Source organism: Gekko japonicus, unplaced genomic scaffold, assembly GCF_001447785.1.
Source record: "Gekko japonicus isolate JY-2015 unplaced genomic scaffold, Gekko_japonicus_V1.1 scaffold355, whole genome shotgun sequence".
Lineage (NCBI taxonomy): Eukaryota > Metazoa > Chordata > Lepidosauria > Squamata > Gekkonidae > Gekko > Gekko japonicus.
In genome coordinates, this window is record NW_015167066.1 from 454,295 (window position 1) to 472,569 (window position 18,275).

General features: G+C 41.1%; 1 protein-coding gene across 1 annotated transcript in view; it reads right to left on the minus strand.

Moving 5' to 3' along the window:
• Positions 1-1,998: 1,998 nt before the first annotated feature.
• The window catches only part of PTCH1 (patched 1), a 104,936-nt gene continuing 88,659 nt past the window's right edge, over positions 1,999-18,275 (minus strand). Inside the window, exons 20-24 of the mRNA XM_015412665.1 lie at positions 14,873-15,015; positions 10,505-10,604; positions 6,549-6,803; positions 4,191-4,713; positions 1,999-2,213 (exon numbers count right to left, since the gene is read on the minus strand). Of these exons, the coding sequence (XP_015268151.1) occupies positions 4,192-4,713; positions 6,549-6,803; positions 10,505-10,604; positions 14,873-15,015 (1,020 nt within the window). The 3' untranslated portion in view covers positions 1,999-2,213; position 4,191. The remainder of the gene's footprint in view (positions 2,214-4,190; positions 4,714-6,548; positions 6,804-10,504; positions 10,605-14,872; positions 15,016-18,275) is intronic.

The following is an 18,275-nucleotide window of genomic DNA, read 5'->3' on the forward strand; positions in this document are numbered from 1 at the left end:
CCTTCTCTTCCTTTTTTAAAAAACACAATGGGCTAGAGTGACTGAACAACAGGTCCCAAAGCAGAATCACTGGGGTATTTTGACCTTTCATGCAATATAGCTGGCAATTAGGTATCTGGCACTCAGTATCGTGCAGGTGTATCGTACAGTTTTCAAACCTCAAATTACTACACTGTTAATGCTTAGTTGGGGGCCTGATCTCTTATTGCCACTAAGACAGGAAACTGGGCCAGCTGGTTCTGTCTTACTGCACATCTATACAGTAGTTTATGCACCACTGAAACCATACGCATCATACCTTCTTCCTATCTTTTGAATGTACCCATTAGCTATATGTAAACAACTCTCTCATCTCAAAGCATTTTGAAGATAAGAGCAGGAAGAAAACAACCGATTCACACATTACAAGGACAAATATCTAGCTGCATGTGACAATCAGTGGACAAAGGAGTGACCTAGTGAAATAATGTCTGAACTGGAATGGCCAATTGTTGAACATCACCTCAAGTCAGTCCAACATGGCCCACCAGCATCCAATTGGTGAAATCTGTATTCATCAAAGCTGAGCGAAGTTCACGTGACTGCTCTCTCTAACACTAAAATCTGATGATCATATGATGCAAAGCTATTTGCATCTTTCTAAATCCCTGCTGACCAATGTGTTGGTCTGCACATGGGGCCATTTCTCAATTGCAATGGAATCCCCTTCCTGGATCAGATTTTAAGAACCAACTGGCCAGCTAATCTATAGAGACAATCCCCATACAAGAGAAGTAGGGAATTACTGTGGAAGCCTCTGTTAAATTAACAGAACTTGCTCAGAATGAGTACCTGCTGGACTATACATCATGATCTGTCTGTAATTAATAACTGGACCTTAACAATAACTACATGAATTGAAGTCACAGACTAAAGAATGCCAGTTGAATTACCTGTTTCATTTTCAAAAATGTAGCAATGGCTCTTTCTGTAACGTTCATCTAAATATAATCAGCACATGCCATGACTTTCATGAGTTAGCATTCAACAGCTTCAAACTATTGAAATTATTAGGAATTATTCTGTGCTATAGCAGTGTAATTCACTCAGGCTTTTTCATGAGGAGGAAGTACAATAATAGCCATTGTACAAATGAAGAAAAAAATGCAATGAAGGAATTAATCTGACTAAAGTCACACTCAGATCAAAAGAAGATTCAGAACTGGAACTTGGACAAATGCAGATTCTCAGTCTCTTCACTTTATCTCTGCCCTTCAGTGATGTCAGCAAATGATATTAAACCACAATGGTATTTCCACTGATTGTCTGCAAGAAGCTCATTCAGACTGGTTACAGTTCTTCATGCAGCTACACACATGGAAGTTCCATTGATTTTAATGGCCATTATTCACAAGCGACTATTTGCAAGGATGAAATTTTGGCGAACACTGGTAAATTAAGCTCAAGGGGGATTACACAGTGGGCCCCCACATTCCAGGAGCATCTTCTGCACATGAGTCATCTGTAGTGTAAGCCATTGCAGTGGGACTTGCGCAAGAAGTTCCTAGTAGTCTGTGCTTCATAGTCATTACAGTACACAAATATACATCTCAAAAACACAAAACACATGCAGCTACACATACTTCAGTCACCAGGGTTAACATACTGCTCTTCATATCTGCTCATTTAAAAAAAGGAAAAAAATAAAAATAAAAAAATTATCACGCATAGCGTGTTGACAATTAACAGGAACATTTCATACTACCACAGGCCTGTGATATGGAAATTTTAAAATATTTTAACATACACACACACCTTTACAAAAATCCTAATACATTAGCAATATTTGCATAGAATTATACATGTAAATTATACAATATTTAAGCAGCAGCAATGTATGCTGAAATTTGACTAGATTAAGCTTAGTTGTGGCACAGATATCAAAGTAAAATACCTACAGAGCACAAACAATATTATGCCCACTCTGTTAAACAGGAGTTAACACAACTCCAGATTATACTATTTTACATGGTTCTTCTTGTATATTACACATGTGTACACCTTTTAAATATTTATAGAACTATTTAACAAATAATACAATAGGTTACAGTAACAGCGAACTGTTGCCCTGATGCAGCATGTCCTTTTCCATAACTTCAAGCAGTTTCTCTTCAAGCAGTTCTGGAAAGAGTAGGTTTCCCATCTTTGGCCTCTTCTTTGCTTCAGTTATTTCCCTATACAAATAGAGCAAAAAAAAAAAAAAACACAAAAAAAACACTGTTCACCTAAAGTTCAGCAAAGATAAATAAATCACCTCAGCCCCAAGCCATCTGACAACTCTTGCAATTAAAAGCCAGGAGGCCTATGTTCTTTTTCCAGCAATGTTAGCGGCTTCCTGTGGGCAAATGGTTTCAACAGGATTTTAAAAAACCCAACTCCTTAATGTTTAGTATGTCCATTTCTGAATATCTAATATGATGCACCTCTCTCCAGATCTACAATTACAACCAATAGGTACAAGTCGCACTTTTCTCACGGTATCACCAAAATCTGAAGCAAATGATAGCTGGATTTTACTGAGTTCAGACAGATCTGCTTTTGCAAACTCTCAGAGATGATGAAAGGGAATCTCAAGGCAATCAGCCCAAGCACTTCAGCTATGCTTAACCAGCCTTTGCACAGAAGGGTCTTAGGAAAGCAACTTTAAAGCCTCCTTAATGCAGTTGTTCCACCATAAAAATAACCTAACAGAGCAGCATCTTTTCCTACATCTAACCTTCCATAATTCATGCCTTTTGCTTCTTTATCTTCCATAGACTGGATGAACAGTCTTCTAAAAATTGCTAGGAAAGTCCAAATGTGAGGTTTGCATGCCGAATTTCAGGTGGTCCATCGTTTTTTTACCAGATCCCTGAATATCATAGTCTGAAGTAGGCTCATATGGCTCAATAATGACAAAACTGAAGCTATCAGGCCTGCTGTGGCCTTGTGGCCACAAATAAGGACTTTCCTCCACCACCTTCCCCTTTCTGTTACACACGGAGGATGATAAGGATGAATACATTAAGCTGCCTTTTACTAACAGACCATTGGTCCATTAAAGTCAGTATTGTCTATTCATATTGGCAGCAGCTCACCAGGGTCTCTGGTAAAGGCTTTCACAGCACCTACTACCTCATCCTTTAAACTGCAGGTGCAGGGGTTTGAGTTTTGCACATGAGTTATGTGAAGTAAGGTCAATTGCAAATATTTAACACCATGCTGCAGTTGTTTTAATACTGTCACTATATATCCTTCCATTAAAAGTCATCACTAAGATAGAATTCATATAGGATCCTACTTTAGTTTTATATGATTATTTTATTTGGACCATGTGTGACCAAAGGCTAAAAAAATAGTGTTGAATGGAGTAGATCTACAAATCTGTAAACCCAACTGACATGTTATATGCTTGTATATACATTGGTGCACAGAAACCGTCTGTTAACAGAATTGAAAGTTCTCTTTGAATAATCCTGACCATGGCATGTGTATATTTTTAAGTGGTTCCATCCTTATTAGATATGTTGCCTAAATGCAAACTAGGTAAATGTAGCCTAAAAATCATGTTCACAGATCAGAAAGCCAATCTGCATCCTCAGAAAAGACCTTCCTGGATTTGTACAATGCGGTGTGTGTGTGTGTGGGGGGAATAATACACTTGGAGATACCGCCTCATCAAAAACTAGCATATTTGGAAGAAAGACAGACTAAAAATCCACTCCTTTAACATGCTAACAAGAGTTTTCAGTGCAATGGAGTACTCTTCCCCAACAGCCTTCTGAAGCAGCGCTGTCCTAGGCAACTATTTGTCATGTGCCTTTTTTTAACCACATAATTTGTTCCAAATTAGGAAACTCTAGTTTCTTATCCCAGCTTCATGAATACTTCACTATTACTTCATCATGTGCATTTATTAATCTCCTTTACAACTTTTTGCACCTATTGGAAATATTATTTTGAACCAAAAACTAAGTTTGTAATATATTACTATTACTGGTATTATTCTTATTATTATTAATGCGATCATCCTTATATTGATTTTTGGATGTTCGAGCAGGCTGATGAGATTTGGGAATATATGTATTTTAAGTGAATGCACGTGTTTTTCACTTTCTTCAAGTCGGCAGCCGGACTAGGCAATGTTGTCTAGCAAGGGGAAAAAGCCGTACCTTAATCCGAGCTGTTGCCACGCATCCTTTCTTCACATTCAACATCTTGCAGTTCTATTACTTCTACTTTAGAGTTCCTCCTCTCACACCGGACATTAAAAGGCACATGAGGGTCCTCAAATTGTCCATGGTCAGTGTCATGATATCCCTCGTAGGATGGAAAGCCTCCTGCATGAGTATTGTGGCTGTGCACAGCAGGGTGTACAGCAACAGTAACTGAAGCTGAGGCAGTCACAGTTGTGATAGGCTGGCAGTACACTGGCACTGAAGTGCCCATGGTAGTGAAGACTGGGCTTTTGATATTCTGAGAACGACCTCTATGGCTAGAGCAGTCCCTGTTACTAGGACAAGAATGCCCATCAGTAGGGGTTTCAAAAGCATCCCTGCGTGGCCGATAAGGCGGTGGCCGGAGGCCTTCCCTTTTGGGATGCTTATTTTGATGCCACATTTGCTGGTATCCAGGCTCTCGATACATCTGTAATCTTGGACTTGTCTGATGATACCTTGTCTCTGGTTGGACCACCTACAAACAAGAGAGATAGTGAAAAAACTTTGAGTCAGACTATGAAAACAAATGGTCACATGAGTCTCCACTGTGGGATAACAGGAACGTTCTGTAACTTACTTATGCTTTTCCTACATAATTCTCTCTGAAAATCATGAGCAAAGGATATCACAATTGAATGTTAGACTGTACACCTGTGCAAAAATAAATGCTTTCCATACTTTTCAGTATTTTTGAAGAGGGTGGAATGAAAGTACTCTTTCAAGTGTTTTTTTAACTAAATGTTGAACTTTGGCAAACTACAGTTCAGCTTGGATATTTACACAGGATAGTAGCAAGATGATTTACAAAAGTTGTTAAATTTGGCTTTTTGAATCCTAATAAAAAGCATGAAGCACAGCAGCCACATCACTCATGCAACCATGACCAGCTTCAAACATGGCTTTGCTTATACCTATTTTTAGGTCTCTACTGATCTGCATTTCATCCCAGCATGCATCACCATGGAAAGAATGAATCTTAGCTGGCTGGGGGGGGGGGTTGAGCCACCACCATTTCCCATTATCTATCTCATTGGGTAGTGGAGAAAAATTCATTTATTTATTATAACAGCTTTTCTATTAAAAATAAATTATCAAGGAGGCTTACAATATTAAAAGCCATACAAACAATTAAAATAGGTAACATCAGCTGTTAAAATCGTATAAGGACTGTGGGTGAAATTTAACTAAATAAGGACTTCCGGCATTAAAAAAAAAGTTTCCACCTGACACTGGAAGATCTCTAAATTGGAGGGGGGAGACACTATCAACAGTCCAAGGGGAAGCAAGTTCCAAACAGCAAAGGCAGCTGCTGAGAAAGCTCTCATGTGGGTTCCCGTCAGTTTGATTTCCCAGACAGGAGTTCCCACAGTAAAGCTTCCTTGGCTGACCTCAGCACACGAGCTGATACGTCTGGGAAGAGAAGGTTCACAAGGTACTTTGGACCTAACCCACTTAAGGTCTTAAAATCTTAAGCTTTAACTCCAGCACTTTTTATTGGACTAAGAAGCACAATGGCAGCCAGTGTAACTGGCACAAAATTGCCCTGCGCATCCACCCAAACCTCCCAGGGGAGTACAACCTCATCCAATGCAAGGTGAACATGACAATCTCTGCTCTTCTTCTGGTGGCAATATCAGCAGACTTATGAGAATGTGTCAGCTTCACAACTATCCCCAAACTCTGCAACTAGGAAATTCAGATTTTGCAATCAGTACAAACCAGTCCGCTAGTGCGGAACTGGTTCAAAATGTTCACTTTCTGAAATGCTTATGAAATCTGTAACAAGCAATGCCGAAATAAAAGATGATCAGAGATAGTTCACATTTAAGAGGCGTCATTTATTTTCTCCTTGCAGCTATCCAGCTGCATGGAGGAACTTGACAACAGACAAGCCACTGTAGCCATTCCCATGACTGCAACTTCAAAGAACAGCTATGATAATAGGAGTGCCTGAGTCTGTCTCGGTATATAAGTGAGTGACTGACCTTAACTTTTCCCCAATATACACCATACAGACAAACTAAGGGAATCAGTCCTCAACCATGTATCAAAGTTGTGAAACTCAGCTTGGTATTGTTACTATGCCATTGTTACTGTGTGTATATGTCTGAAGTTTCAGACTAAGCACTGTCTCCTAACACATGCTAATCTGGGATGCGCAACTAGCAATTCCATGTGTGTGTGTGTGTGGATATATATGTGTGTACATACACACACATATATATTATATACACACAAGAGAGAGAGAGAGAGCACATCCTCAAGAAACTGAAGCCAGAAAAGAAACCAGGTACAATTTGTGCTACTTACAGAGGATCTGGCAAAGACAGGGTTTTCGGTTGCTTCAACAATTACGTGGTGAACAGGTGCGCCAGACCTTTGTGTGGCCTCATACTGATGGAGCTCTTCACTGATTCCTGACACTGTGGTCTGAGAACTGTATTCAGAATCAGAAGAATCTGATCCATTCTGAGCCTGGCCTGGTGGTATGGCGAATCTCACAATGCTTGGGGGAGGCTCAGAAGAAGGTGTAGGTAACCTGCTTCTTCCATCTGCTGGAGAAATCTAAGTAAAACAATTTAAAAATTCTTAGTGGCTACCAATGCGATGGCATGTTCTTGGGGACATCAAAACAAACATGGCTAGGTAACAGGATCACAGTCTTGCTCTGGAGAAGATTAGCATGGATCTACTCAAACACATTTTAGAAAACCAATGAGTTAAATGTGTTTGAACATATATGTATATGCATCAAATTCAAATGTTTACAAACCACTGATATCTTTCTCAACACTAACAAAAGACAGAGAACAAGTAGAATGCTTCAATCACCTACAAAAAATGATTTGGTAGTTATTCCCCAAGAGAGTCCCTGACATGCTTCTTTTCATTAGACATTGGTTTCCAAATTTCTCTCAAAATACCCCAACTGTCACCTGAGATTCAGGTTTCCTTCAACTGAGTATGTGATGAATTCAAACATGCTCATTTCAATAAACTGCAGTTATTTTCTTCCAAGGATAAGGCTCTGGGCTATTGTGAATAATGTGGGTAGAGTTTGACCCAACCCTTGTTTTGGTGGGTATTTGTGGAAGAGGCAGTTTGATTCAAGCCCTGTACTAGGGATAGGCAACTCTCAGCATGCATGCTGAACAGCAACATAATGGACTGGTTCTCCATGCATGGGTCTGCACAAGCAGGAGTGAGAACAGTGGAAATGGGCCACTCCACCCTCTTTATTGCAATATATTAGAAATAATTTTTAAGCTGCTAATGTAGGTTCAGGCCTTCAAACTTCAGGCTTTGAAGCCACAAATTTACATAATTCCGTTAAAGATGTATGTTAAAATATCTTCCAACGTTTATGTAAAATAGTTTCTAAAATTCTATGATGAACTATGGCCCTGTTCACACGGAGCATTTGGCCCATGGAAGGCACAATAGTTGGGCGGATTTTCCGGGCGCAATCATACTGGAACATCTGGGAGGCGTAGCACACCCGTGGCCACACCTGTGGCATGCCGCTGAAGATGCACATTTAAAAGGTACCTGCAACAACCTACTGGCAAATGGTTTGCCACGGGCTGCATACAGACTCCAGCGCTGTGATCGCGCCAGTGCGTGGCTATTCCCCTGGGTCATCATCTTTGCTGCGTGCGCTGATAGAGGAAGCCCCGGTGTGCTGCCATCGCGTCTGATTGCCTAATGGCGGATCAGAATGCAACAGCGCAAATAGCCACGCCTCCCCCCCCCCGCGTTATCTGGCCCGTGTGACCAGGGCCTATATCTGGTATCTTTATTAAGCTACAAGTAATTCCCATCTTATGGAACTCAGTTGTAGCTTATGATATGTGGGGCTTATAATTTTAGCTTCAATGCACACAAGAAAGAAATATTTACTCATCTATATAAAAAAAATCACAGTACAATTGCTGCTTCAAAACAACACATTCAAACTTAGCAATCTCTGGGCCAAAACAAATGTGATGCTGAGGTTCCAAGTTGGGCACTCCCAAGCATTTTTTAAAAGCAGCTGGTGCCCAGGACTCTAAAACAAATTGGGATCACAGCACAGGGGAGGAGCTTAATGGTGCAAATTCTAAACTGGGTTACATCCTTTGAAGTCTACAGAGGTCAGTGGGCTTTGAAAAGTTTAACTCTGCTTAGAATTGCACTGTAAACCTTCCCCTCCCTCATGCTGCTGTTAAAATCTGAAATACCCCCAAAGAACTGTCATTTATACTGATGAGGTAAACATACTGGCTCTAACTGATGAGCTGTATATTTGCCCTAACAGGGCCATTTTAGGTTAGGAAAACAACATGGAGCAGCTTACTCCTTCCATGCCAGTTCAAATTGAGGCCTGCATGCCAGCTATTTAGAAGAAAGGAAGGTTTTGGAAGCCCATACATAGAATACCTAGCATCTCATCTGGTTTGTCTCTATTAGTGGGAGATGGGCTGTGCTGAAGGAGCAATTGCATGCATTATAATCTGGAAAGGGGTACAAGGAATTTCAGGAAGGAACTTGGAGATCACACCCCACCTCCTAAAATCTCCCCTCACAGGATTCTTTAAGCTTTCAGGAGCATGAACAGGCTGATTTCCTGTCCTTTCCCCCCTTTTACTATCTCAGCCACTATCAACATTCTGTCCATTCTACAGTATATTTTGCACTCATCAGGCTTTCTTTCTTTTTTTTAATAAAAGGGTTCTTCCCCTTTGGGTTAATTTACAAAGTCTTGTTTTTTGTGTGCCCCAAATATGTAGAACTCTTCTACCTTGCCTATGGGTGCCCCTACTGTATTGATTTCATTGACCACACGGGCATCCACTTTACTGTTAGATGTGATATGAATTCATACATCTAGGAAGAATCTCATTAAATCAGCACTACAGATACAACAGATAAGGACAAGCTGGGACTTGCACAACTTGCAGGGAGAGGAAATCCTATCTCTCTGCACGAGCTCCCATCTTCTCCTTTTTTAAAGGCTCCTCCCACCCATTTTATTCTTCCACACACACCAAGGCTTTCTCCCATGTTTTCCTCTCATTCTTTATGTGCAGGTTTTTCTCTACCCACTCCCTCCTCTTTTTTCAAGGCTTTTCTTCTCAGCATTTTCAACTCTGTCTCTTTGAAGGTTCCCCTCCATTCCCCCCCCTTTTCTCCTTCTGTTTTTCAATTCCCCTCCATTTTCATCTCCCTCTCTCTTCCCCCCCCCCTCCTTGCTTTTTAACACCTTTCCTACATTTTCCCACTCTTCCTCTCCTTGCAGCCTTTTCCATATACTCCTCTTTTGTCCAGGCTCCCCCCCCCCATTTTCTACACTCGCTGTTCTTCCTACCCTTTTCTGTACTTTGCCCCACTCACCACTTTGTGTTCCAGCCCTACCTTCTGCTGTCCGGCTTGCCTAGGCAAAGGCTCTAGTGCCTTGGTTGCTAGAAAACACTGTGGTGATGACTGACCTCATGAGATCTCACGTGGCATTTGTACATTCAGGGGAAATGTCCACAGAAACATCCCCTTTCTCTGTTCATGGCATTATATTCATCTGCATTTGTGGCCATGTTCGGAATTAGGTATTTGATCAGAATTTTGTCTCTAACAAAGGTATCATATTGTATCACAGCCTTCATGGGGGGGGGGGGGAATTCCATCGTTCATGATTGTGGAGAAAAACTGAAAAATGTGTGGCTTCTTAGGAACAAGAGGATCTTTGGGTGGTCAGGGAGTACTAAATCGTCCTTTGCCACATCCTATCTTGCCTTTGCCTGTCCTATCTTGACTTTCTAAGATTTGTTTCAAATGATTTACAGCCTCCCCTTCTCAGTCAAGAGTAAATTAATCACAACAAAATGTATAAATAATCTAAAACCAACAAATTCTACCAGTGAAAACAAATATAAAAATTGTTTCAACAGAATAAGGTAATGCAACAATAGCATTTTAATTCTGATAGCAGAATCTGGAATTCTAGCACAGCATTCTAAAGCCCTATGTGCACATGTGCTTCCTCTTATACTTTACTAAAAGATGTGTTTCACACACATATGGGGATCTTACACTGCTTCTAAGCCAGGAACTACAGTAGGGTTTGTTTTTCAATATCAACAGTTTGAGAACTTGGTGACTAAATCAGTCCTGATATTCAGATGTGTTTTCAATTTCAAACTTCTGATTTCTTCATTTTTTTAAAAAAAAGCATGAAAAGTCATAAGTAGTAGTAAGAGTTAACAATGATTTTCAGTGAATCCAATACTAACCTCAGGATATGGTCCAAAGAAGGAAAGAAGTACTGGAAGTAGTACCAGTCCATTCAAAGCACCCAAGATGGTTAAAATCGCCAAGACAGCAAAGAAATACCTGAAATATTTTAACAGAGGGCTCAAATATTAAAAACAGGAAATGAAAATGTAACTATTTATTAACATTCAAAACAAACACACCAACATAATACAATTACTTGTGTTTAATGTACAAAGGCAATATGTATTTATTTTTCATTTTACCTTTTGGATTAGAGAGTCTACATTCCACAACCCAAAGTGTTAGTTTTAAAAGGAAAGAAAAAAAGATCTTGTTAATTTATCAAAATCTTGCAGCATGTAATGTTATTTCTGAATGTGTTACACAAACACAAAAATATGGAATGTGAACTGAATGACTGAGCAGATTGAAAGCACAAACACAATGAAGAGGGGGGCCCCATTAGCGAAAACCCTGTAGAAGCAAACAAATGAAGTGAAGGGTGTAGAATTTAAACAATTTAGCCTAGAAGGAAAAAGAAGTCTACTTCTCCCAGCAGTTAATCCACTGTGAAATGCTTCTGCTTCTAACAGCAGAATCTCTAATTAAATCTCTAGTGTATCAAGTAAGGCTTTCCCTTGCCATTCATTAATCACAACTTTCTGCCTAGAATTCTGTGAGTTCCAGTTTTACCAAATAGCTCAAATTGCAACCTTTTAGACACAGGAACCAGCTTTTTTGCAAAGAAAATGCAGACCATTCTATGGAAAGCCGGAGCATTGTATTGAGTAAGAGAACGCTACAATAGGAGAGCTGCATTGCAGGCTGATCTTTTGTTGAACAATTTAGCATCTCTGAATGCTCTTGTTTTGTGTCAGCCAATTCAAACATAAAGGCTGAAGGGACTATGGAAGACTACGGAAGAAGAGGAGAGTACACAAGTAGTTATCCTTTCCCATCATTGAGTGCTAAGGTCTGGTATCTTCCATTAATACGATGGCAAACCTGCCAACAAGAGGAAAGCCTTTCCAGTTTGGGGGGGGGGGGACACAAGCTAAGCTCAAAGATGCATTTTATAGCAAGTGAATTTGGAGGCTTAAAGCAATAGTTTGAAGGTGAAAGGGCAGAAGGCAAAGTTGAGGGCAACCTATTTGCCAATGTGTCTGCAAACTATATAGTTTAACAGGAAACAATCTCTCTGAGGTTCAACAGCTGATCCAGTCTTTCAACATGCAAAACAGCAACCATCATCCTACTGCAGAAGGATTACATCTGGAAACTTCTAATTTGCATTAGCAGAAAAAAGTGGGGGAAAGCAATCTCTCACACTAATGTAAACTAACAGAACATTATACTGGGACACATCATCAACAAGAGGCACTGAACACATTTGCATCTCATCAGTCTAGTTCTGGAGTAAACAGACTGATTACAGACCTGACCACTCTGAATATACAAACCCTCTACTCAGATACACTGTGGACTAAAATCTGTTCTCTGCCAGGAATGTGGAACCTTCCTTGAAACAATGCCCAAACTTTGCTCATTTACTTTAGATCCATCTTCAAAAACAAAACAAAAAAAGCCAGACAAAGTCAGGCCGGATTGTGCTGGACAGTGAGAAGGCCAAAAAGACAAGGAAAGTTTTAAAATGTTCCATGCCTATTTCAATATTTTTCAGCAAATATTCTATTAAGAGTTTGAAAATGGTGTGGTGCAGATGATCCTTGTTAAGTAAGGAGGCAATCAGCATAAATCCACCACACATACTGTACAGTGCAGTACTGATTCATTCACTGCAGTAGAGTATGAGCAGAAGCCCCATGGAAATAAACAGAGCCTGCATATCAGTGCTTGGAAGATTGCTCCCAAATCTTTTTCAGCTGTTCTTTGCAGTTCTCTCTCTCTCTCTCTCTCTCTCTCTCTCTCTCTCTCTCTCTCTCTCTCTCTCTCTCTCTCTCTCTCTCTCTCTCTCTCTCTCTCTCTCTCTCTCTCTCTCTCTCTCTCACACACACACACACACACACACACACATACGGACACACAGAGTACTGCTTAAACTGGCAGCAGGGGTGCAGTAGGACATCAACAGTGACCAGGCAATTTTTACATGGTTTATTCGTAACAGCCAGGCCTAACAACAGCAAAGGTCAGTGTTTCCCAAATGTTCAATTTGAGACTCTAACTGACATGGTCTGGGTGGGTATCAAGCAGTGTGAGAGGCAGAGAGAAGGACTTCAGCACAATCAGGTAGGGAGGGCAATTCCCTGACCTGGATAGCCCAAGCTAGTCTGATCTTGCCAGATCTCAGAAGCTAAGCAGGGTTGACCCTGGCTAGTGTTTGGATGAGACCTCCAAGGAATGAATACCTGGGTCATGACACAGAGGCAGGCAGTGGCAAACCACCTTTGAACGTCTCTTGCCTTGAATACCCTACAGGGTTGCTATAAGTCAGCTGTGACTTGATGGCAAAAAAGGGGAGGATGAACTTAGGGAGGGGCTATGAGGGCTAATTCACATGTTACAAAGTCCTTATGCCCCTTACGTGTCTGCCCCAGTCTTGCTGATCAGACTTCTTCTGGGAGCTTAGTGCTTGAAACTTAATTCTGAGACACACATCTGCCTGATTTGGATTGAGACCATGGCCAGAGAAAAAGGAGCAGTTGTCATCACCATAAACCATTTTCCAAACTTAAAAATGTTCTAGGGAGCTCTACCGGGTACTAGGGTTGCCAGCCCATAGGTGGGAGCAGGGGATCCCCCAATTTTTGCAGGCTCTTGCCCCCCAACAGCCAGGTGACCAGAAAGGGGAAGCCCCACCCCCAACAGCCACAACCTGGCACAACATCCCCAGCATGAGGACGTCACATTGAAGTGATGTCATCACGCCAGGGACATCGCATGGCGATGCTCTGGTATTTTGGGCAAAACTCTATGGTCACTGAGTCACCACGTGACTTCTACATGACATCATCACATTGGGGACGTTGCGCATGGCAACATCACCTCACCACTCCCAGAGAGCTCCCTCCCACCCCACTGCCAAGAGCTTAGGACCTGGCAACCCTACTAGGTAACATAAGGGGTATTAATGGGCTACATGCAAGATTCCCCAACAGGGCAGACAGTGGCTCCCTGGGGCCACTGCAGGTCAGGGAAATTGTGGGGGGGAGGGGCTTAGGCATTCTCACTCCATGGTCCCAAGTATGAATCAGACCTGTGTGCACCTGGGAATTAAGTTCTGACCATGGGCAAGAGGGCTTTATTACATGTGAATGGGCCCTTCTAAAATATATGCTACCATATAAATATTCTCTACCATTTTGCAGGCTCCTGTTTTTCACATTATATTACGTTAATTATTTTTCACACTATCATAAAAGCTCATGTCACTTGGAAAAGCCCATTTTTATTTGGGGCTTCCCTACTATTTCACCCTGTTTGATTTATTTCTTTATTTAACTGTGTAATGCCTCACAGAGCCAGTATTGCTTTTCTCCTATGCAGAGACTGGAGCAAAATGGGATCCATTTCACCATTCCTCTCACATTCTCTTCCAAAGAGAAAAACTTGTTCTACAATTTTATCTGCCAAATTCATATTCTTAATTAAATCCAAAAGAAATCAGGCTCCATTTAACTTCAGACATAAAGGCCTTTAGGCTCCACTGTATGTATTTTATGTTACATTCTGTAATGATGTTGAATATGCTGGCCTGCTCACATTCTACACTGGACTTTTTTCTTTCTTTTCACTTGAGCTGCAATCAGGAAAACAGGAGGAAAGAGAGAGGAAAAAAGAGTTTCAGTTTCAGGATGTTTATAGTTCTTCAGGCCTCTCCATTCAAAGAGCTCAGCATGTAAATAGTTTGGAAGAGTGGTAGGTTAAAGGTCACCTCCAGTTACCCACTGGTCAATACCAGCTCTTTCATTCTAATTTTACTTTGTAGCAGAATGAAGTATAGGTTAAGAAGACTGTTTTTGATCTGGAGTCTATTTTTTCAGGGGGGAAATTCTAGTGCCTACAGTTGGGTCAGCTATTAAAATTTAATTACCAGTTAATAAAGCAGTGAAAGTAGTACCATGAAGCAAGCAAGCTCAATACATCATGCACACAGCAATGCAACAGCAGGTAATTGGAAAACGCAACAGCACTTCCATGAAAAAGATGTTACTTGATCTCTTTTTTATTCAAATTTCACTGGGATACATCAATATAGCTCAGTGTTGGAGTGAAAACCAGTTGAAACAACACTCTCTTATCCACACTGATATCATCCAATCACTGTGCAAACATCCTTAATTAGTCAGATAAATGAAGTTCTGTTGCATTCAGTTTCTTTCAATAAAAGAGAGGGAGAGATGCAGGATGCACAGATACTTTACCTGACAATAAAATCAAACTCAGATCCTGCAAGCATTAATACACCAAGCAGAGTAGACACAGCTCCATCCAGCACAGGTGCAAACATATGCTCTAATGCAAGGACAGCCCTGCGATTCTTGTCTCCTATTGCGGTCAGAAATGCCTGGAAAACAATGAAGTTCAGGCCATCAGATTTTTTTTCATTGATGTTATTTATAGTCAACCTTTCTCACAGGGACTCAAGGTGGATTACACAGAGTGAGTCAACAAAATGGGTAATTCAATAACGAATGCATTAGGATTTTAGAAGTCTGGAACCACCAGAATGAACTGAAACATAGCATAAGTATTCACATGACACATTAAGCGGCACAGAGATTACATAGTAGGATTCTACTACAATATGCTGTACATAGCAGTACAGCCCACAGCCCTAATGATTTATCCAGGTAAATTTGTGAGCCCTTTTGTACAGTGCAACCTTATTACCTGCGCAGAAAAGCCCTCTTGAATAGTTCCATTTTGCATTATTTGCAGAAGGCCAGGAGAGTGGGAGCCTTCCTGACCTCCTCAGACAGGCCATTCCACAAGGCAGGAGCAACAACGGAGAAAGCACATGTATGGGCAGATGTTGATTTTACCCATTTGCAGGCTGGCACCTGCAGAAGCCCCTGCTGGCACAAGCGAAGTTGTCATGGAGGAGCATAGGGAGAGGCAGTCCCGCAAATAAGATGGGCCAAGGCCATGAAGGGCTTTGTATGTGATAGCGTATACCTTAAACTGAGCCTGTTAACAGATGGGCAGCTAATGGAGCATTGGCAGAATGGGAATAAATATGCATTCTCCATCTAGCTCTGACTAATAACCAAACTATGATGTTCTGTGCCAACTATAGTCTCCAAGTTGACTTTGAGGGGAGACCTATGTACAGTGCATTACAATAGTCTAGTTTCACTGTTACTATGGCGTGGATCCAGGCGGCCAGGCCGGCCATCTTACAGACTTGGCTGACTTGGCAGAAAGCCATTTTTGCAGCTGCATTACCTCGCTTCTCCAGTAATAAAGCTGGATCCAGTATGACCCCAAGGCTTTTAACTGAGTCAGCAGGGGTCAGCTGAACACCATCAAAAGTGGAGAGAACAATGTTCTTCAAGGCCTTCACCTTCCCAGCCAGTTATCACCTCTGTCTTTTCAGGGTTTAGTTTCAATTTGTTCACTTAGCATTTACAGTCTATGGCAAATCTTTTCTGAAAGGATATAAAAAACTTGTCATAGTCCAAGCTCAGCAGCTGGCAGTTTCTTACTGCATCTCTGTGGCCAACTGCTCAATTAACATTCAAAGGAGATTCAATACGCTTAACCTGTAAACTGAGAGGAGCTACAATTCAACCCTACCTGGAATTCACACACTTTGACTGGAAGCCCTGTCCCCAGTTCCTGATGTTTGAAGGTTAGCTATGGATACAGATTTATAAATTGAAGGCATGCCACACAAACGCAGAGGCATATTCCTCATCAGTTCCACCTCATATATTATAGGAAGAATTACCATGGTGACTGTGTGCCTAATCTCATGCTGAAGTGCTTAACTCATTTTGGATTTGCTTCAAGCCAACAGAGAATTCTTCCTATATATGAAGTATTACAAGGATTACTAACCAGTCCTACAATTCATAATCATGGGCTGTTGAGACTCAACCTAGATGCTTTAAAGATGATGTCTCCATACCTCCAAAGTCCTCCTATATATCCAAGTTCCAACTGGAACCAGAAAACAGCATTTGAAATAACACAGAACAGCAATAGCATATACATTAAAACACTGTATAGTAACATTCTCTTTTCTTTCCATGTGTATTCCAGTGAAAATCCCAGGGTAATCCAACAAAGACAACTTGGGGGTCATTCATAAAGTGAAACATGCATCTCTGGAATTCTTTGCCCCTTCTTATTTGCTGTGTCATCTTTCTTTCTTTGAGAAGCTTCTTAAAATTTCTTCACTTCTAAGGCAGCATTCTTAAGGATTCAAAGAATTAGTGATGCCTTAGGCCCAGGAAGGACTGATTTTAAATCAAAGATGTTTAAATAATGATTTAAATCCTCTAGGGGGCGAAAGTGATTTAAATCAAGCTTCATATATTGAAGCTCACTTATTTCCTGAACAAAAACATACACCAGTTGGTTGTAGGGTTGCCATTCCCCCAATGTGGGTGGGGGTTCCCCCTGCTTTTGAGGCCCCCAATCCGGCAACAGCCAGTTGGATAATGGGGGGAGCCCCTCCCCTGAAGATCCTCATCAGACCTGACGTGGTCATGCAGGGGACACTAGAGCGTCCCTGGTATGATGACGTCACTTCCAGATGACATCATTGCAGCATGCACGCTTTACACACACGCCAGAAATCCCAGGATTGGGCAGGAGCACCCCTGCCAGCAGCTGGGTAAGACCTGCCAACCCTAGTTGGTTGCTATATATATGTGTGTGTTTGCAATTAAGTAAAGCTTTTATATACTTCAGGCACATAATTCAGACTCTTTGGCCATAGTGCCCACACGCCTTTTGCACTGCAAAATTATGCCTATTTAGAGATTATGGGTTGGATCCTGTGGCTCCATTCCGCTAATGGTAGCACCGTCTTTCATAAGAGCCTCTTGTATCAGGTAAAGTGGCTTGGGTGGAGGAAGATGTTGCCTTTAGCAGAACGGATCCACAGGAGCAAACTCAAGAGACAAATTTCTGCTGTACATACACAGAGATAACAGGATATGCTGTACACAGACTAAGTAGTTTCCAATGAACAAAGTGGAATACTCTTCCGAATAAAGACACTCAGATTGAGTTTAAATGTCCAAAACTTTCCAGAAGCAAGGGATGGTACTTATTGAGCAAAACACTATTTCTCTAATGATGGAAAGTATATATACACCTTACTTGGGACAAAGAATCATAAATATCTACAATTTGATACAAACTCAGTGAGATACAGGGTAGCATATGTTTAATTCTAGCACCTGTGATAATGTGCTAATCTTCAAGTCCAGGAGGAAGCACATTAATAAAAACAGTCCATGGTTCATTGTGTCATTTCTAATGCTTAACCTCAGGTCAGGTATTTTCCTCGAACCATTCTCTTTTGTTACACAGAGAGGCAGCCTTTAGCCTAGTGTTTAACAGATGAAAATGGATTTCATTTAAAGAGATTGTAATGCATAGCTTTAGAAGTTGTTTGTATTAATTCATATTTCCTTTTATGGAAGCTGCTGCTTTATCGTGTGCCAGAAATTGACTCCTAAGTCAAGGAAGAGAAACTTACTTACTCATCTAATTTCTAGGAGGGGAGAGGCAGAAAAGACAGGCTTCACATGACCCCAGCAGCACAGGAAGGTTCTACTGCAGTTTCCATGCTGCCAGTATTAATGTGAG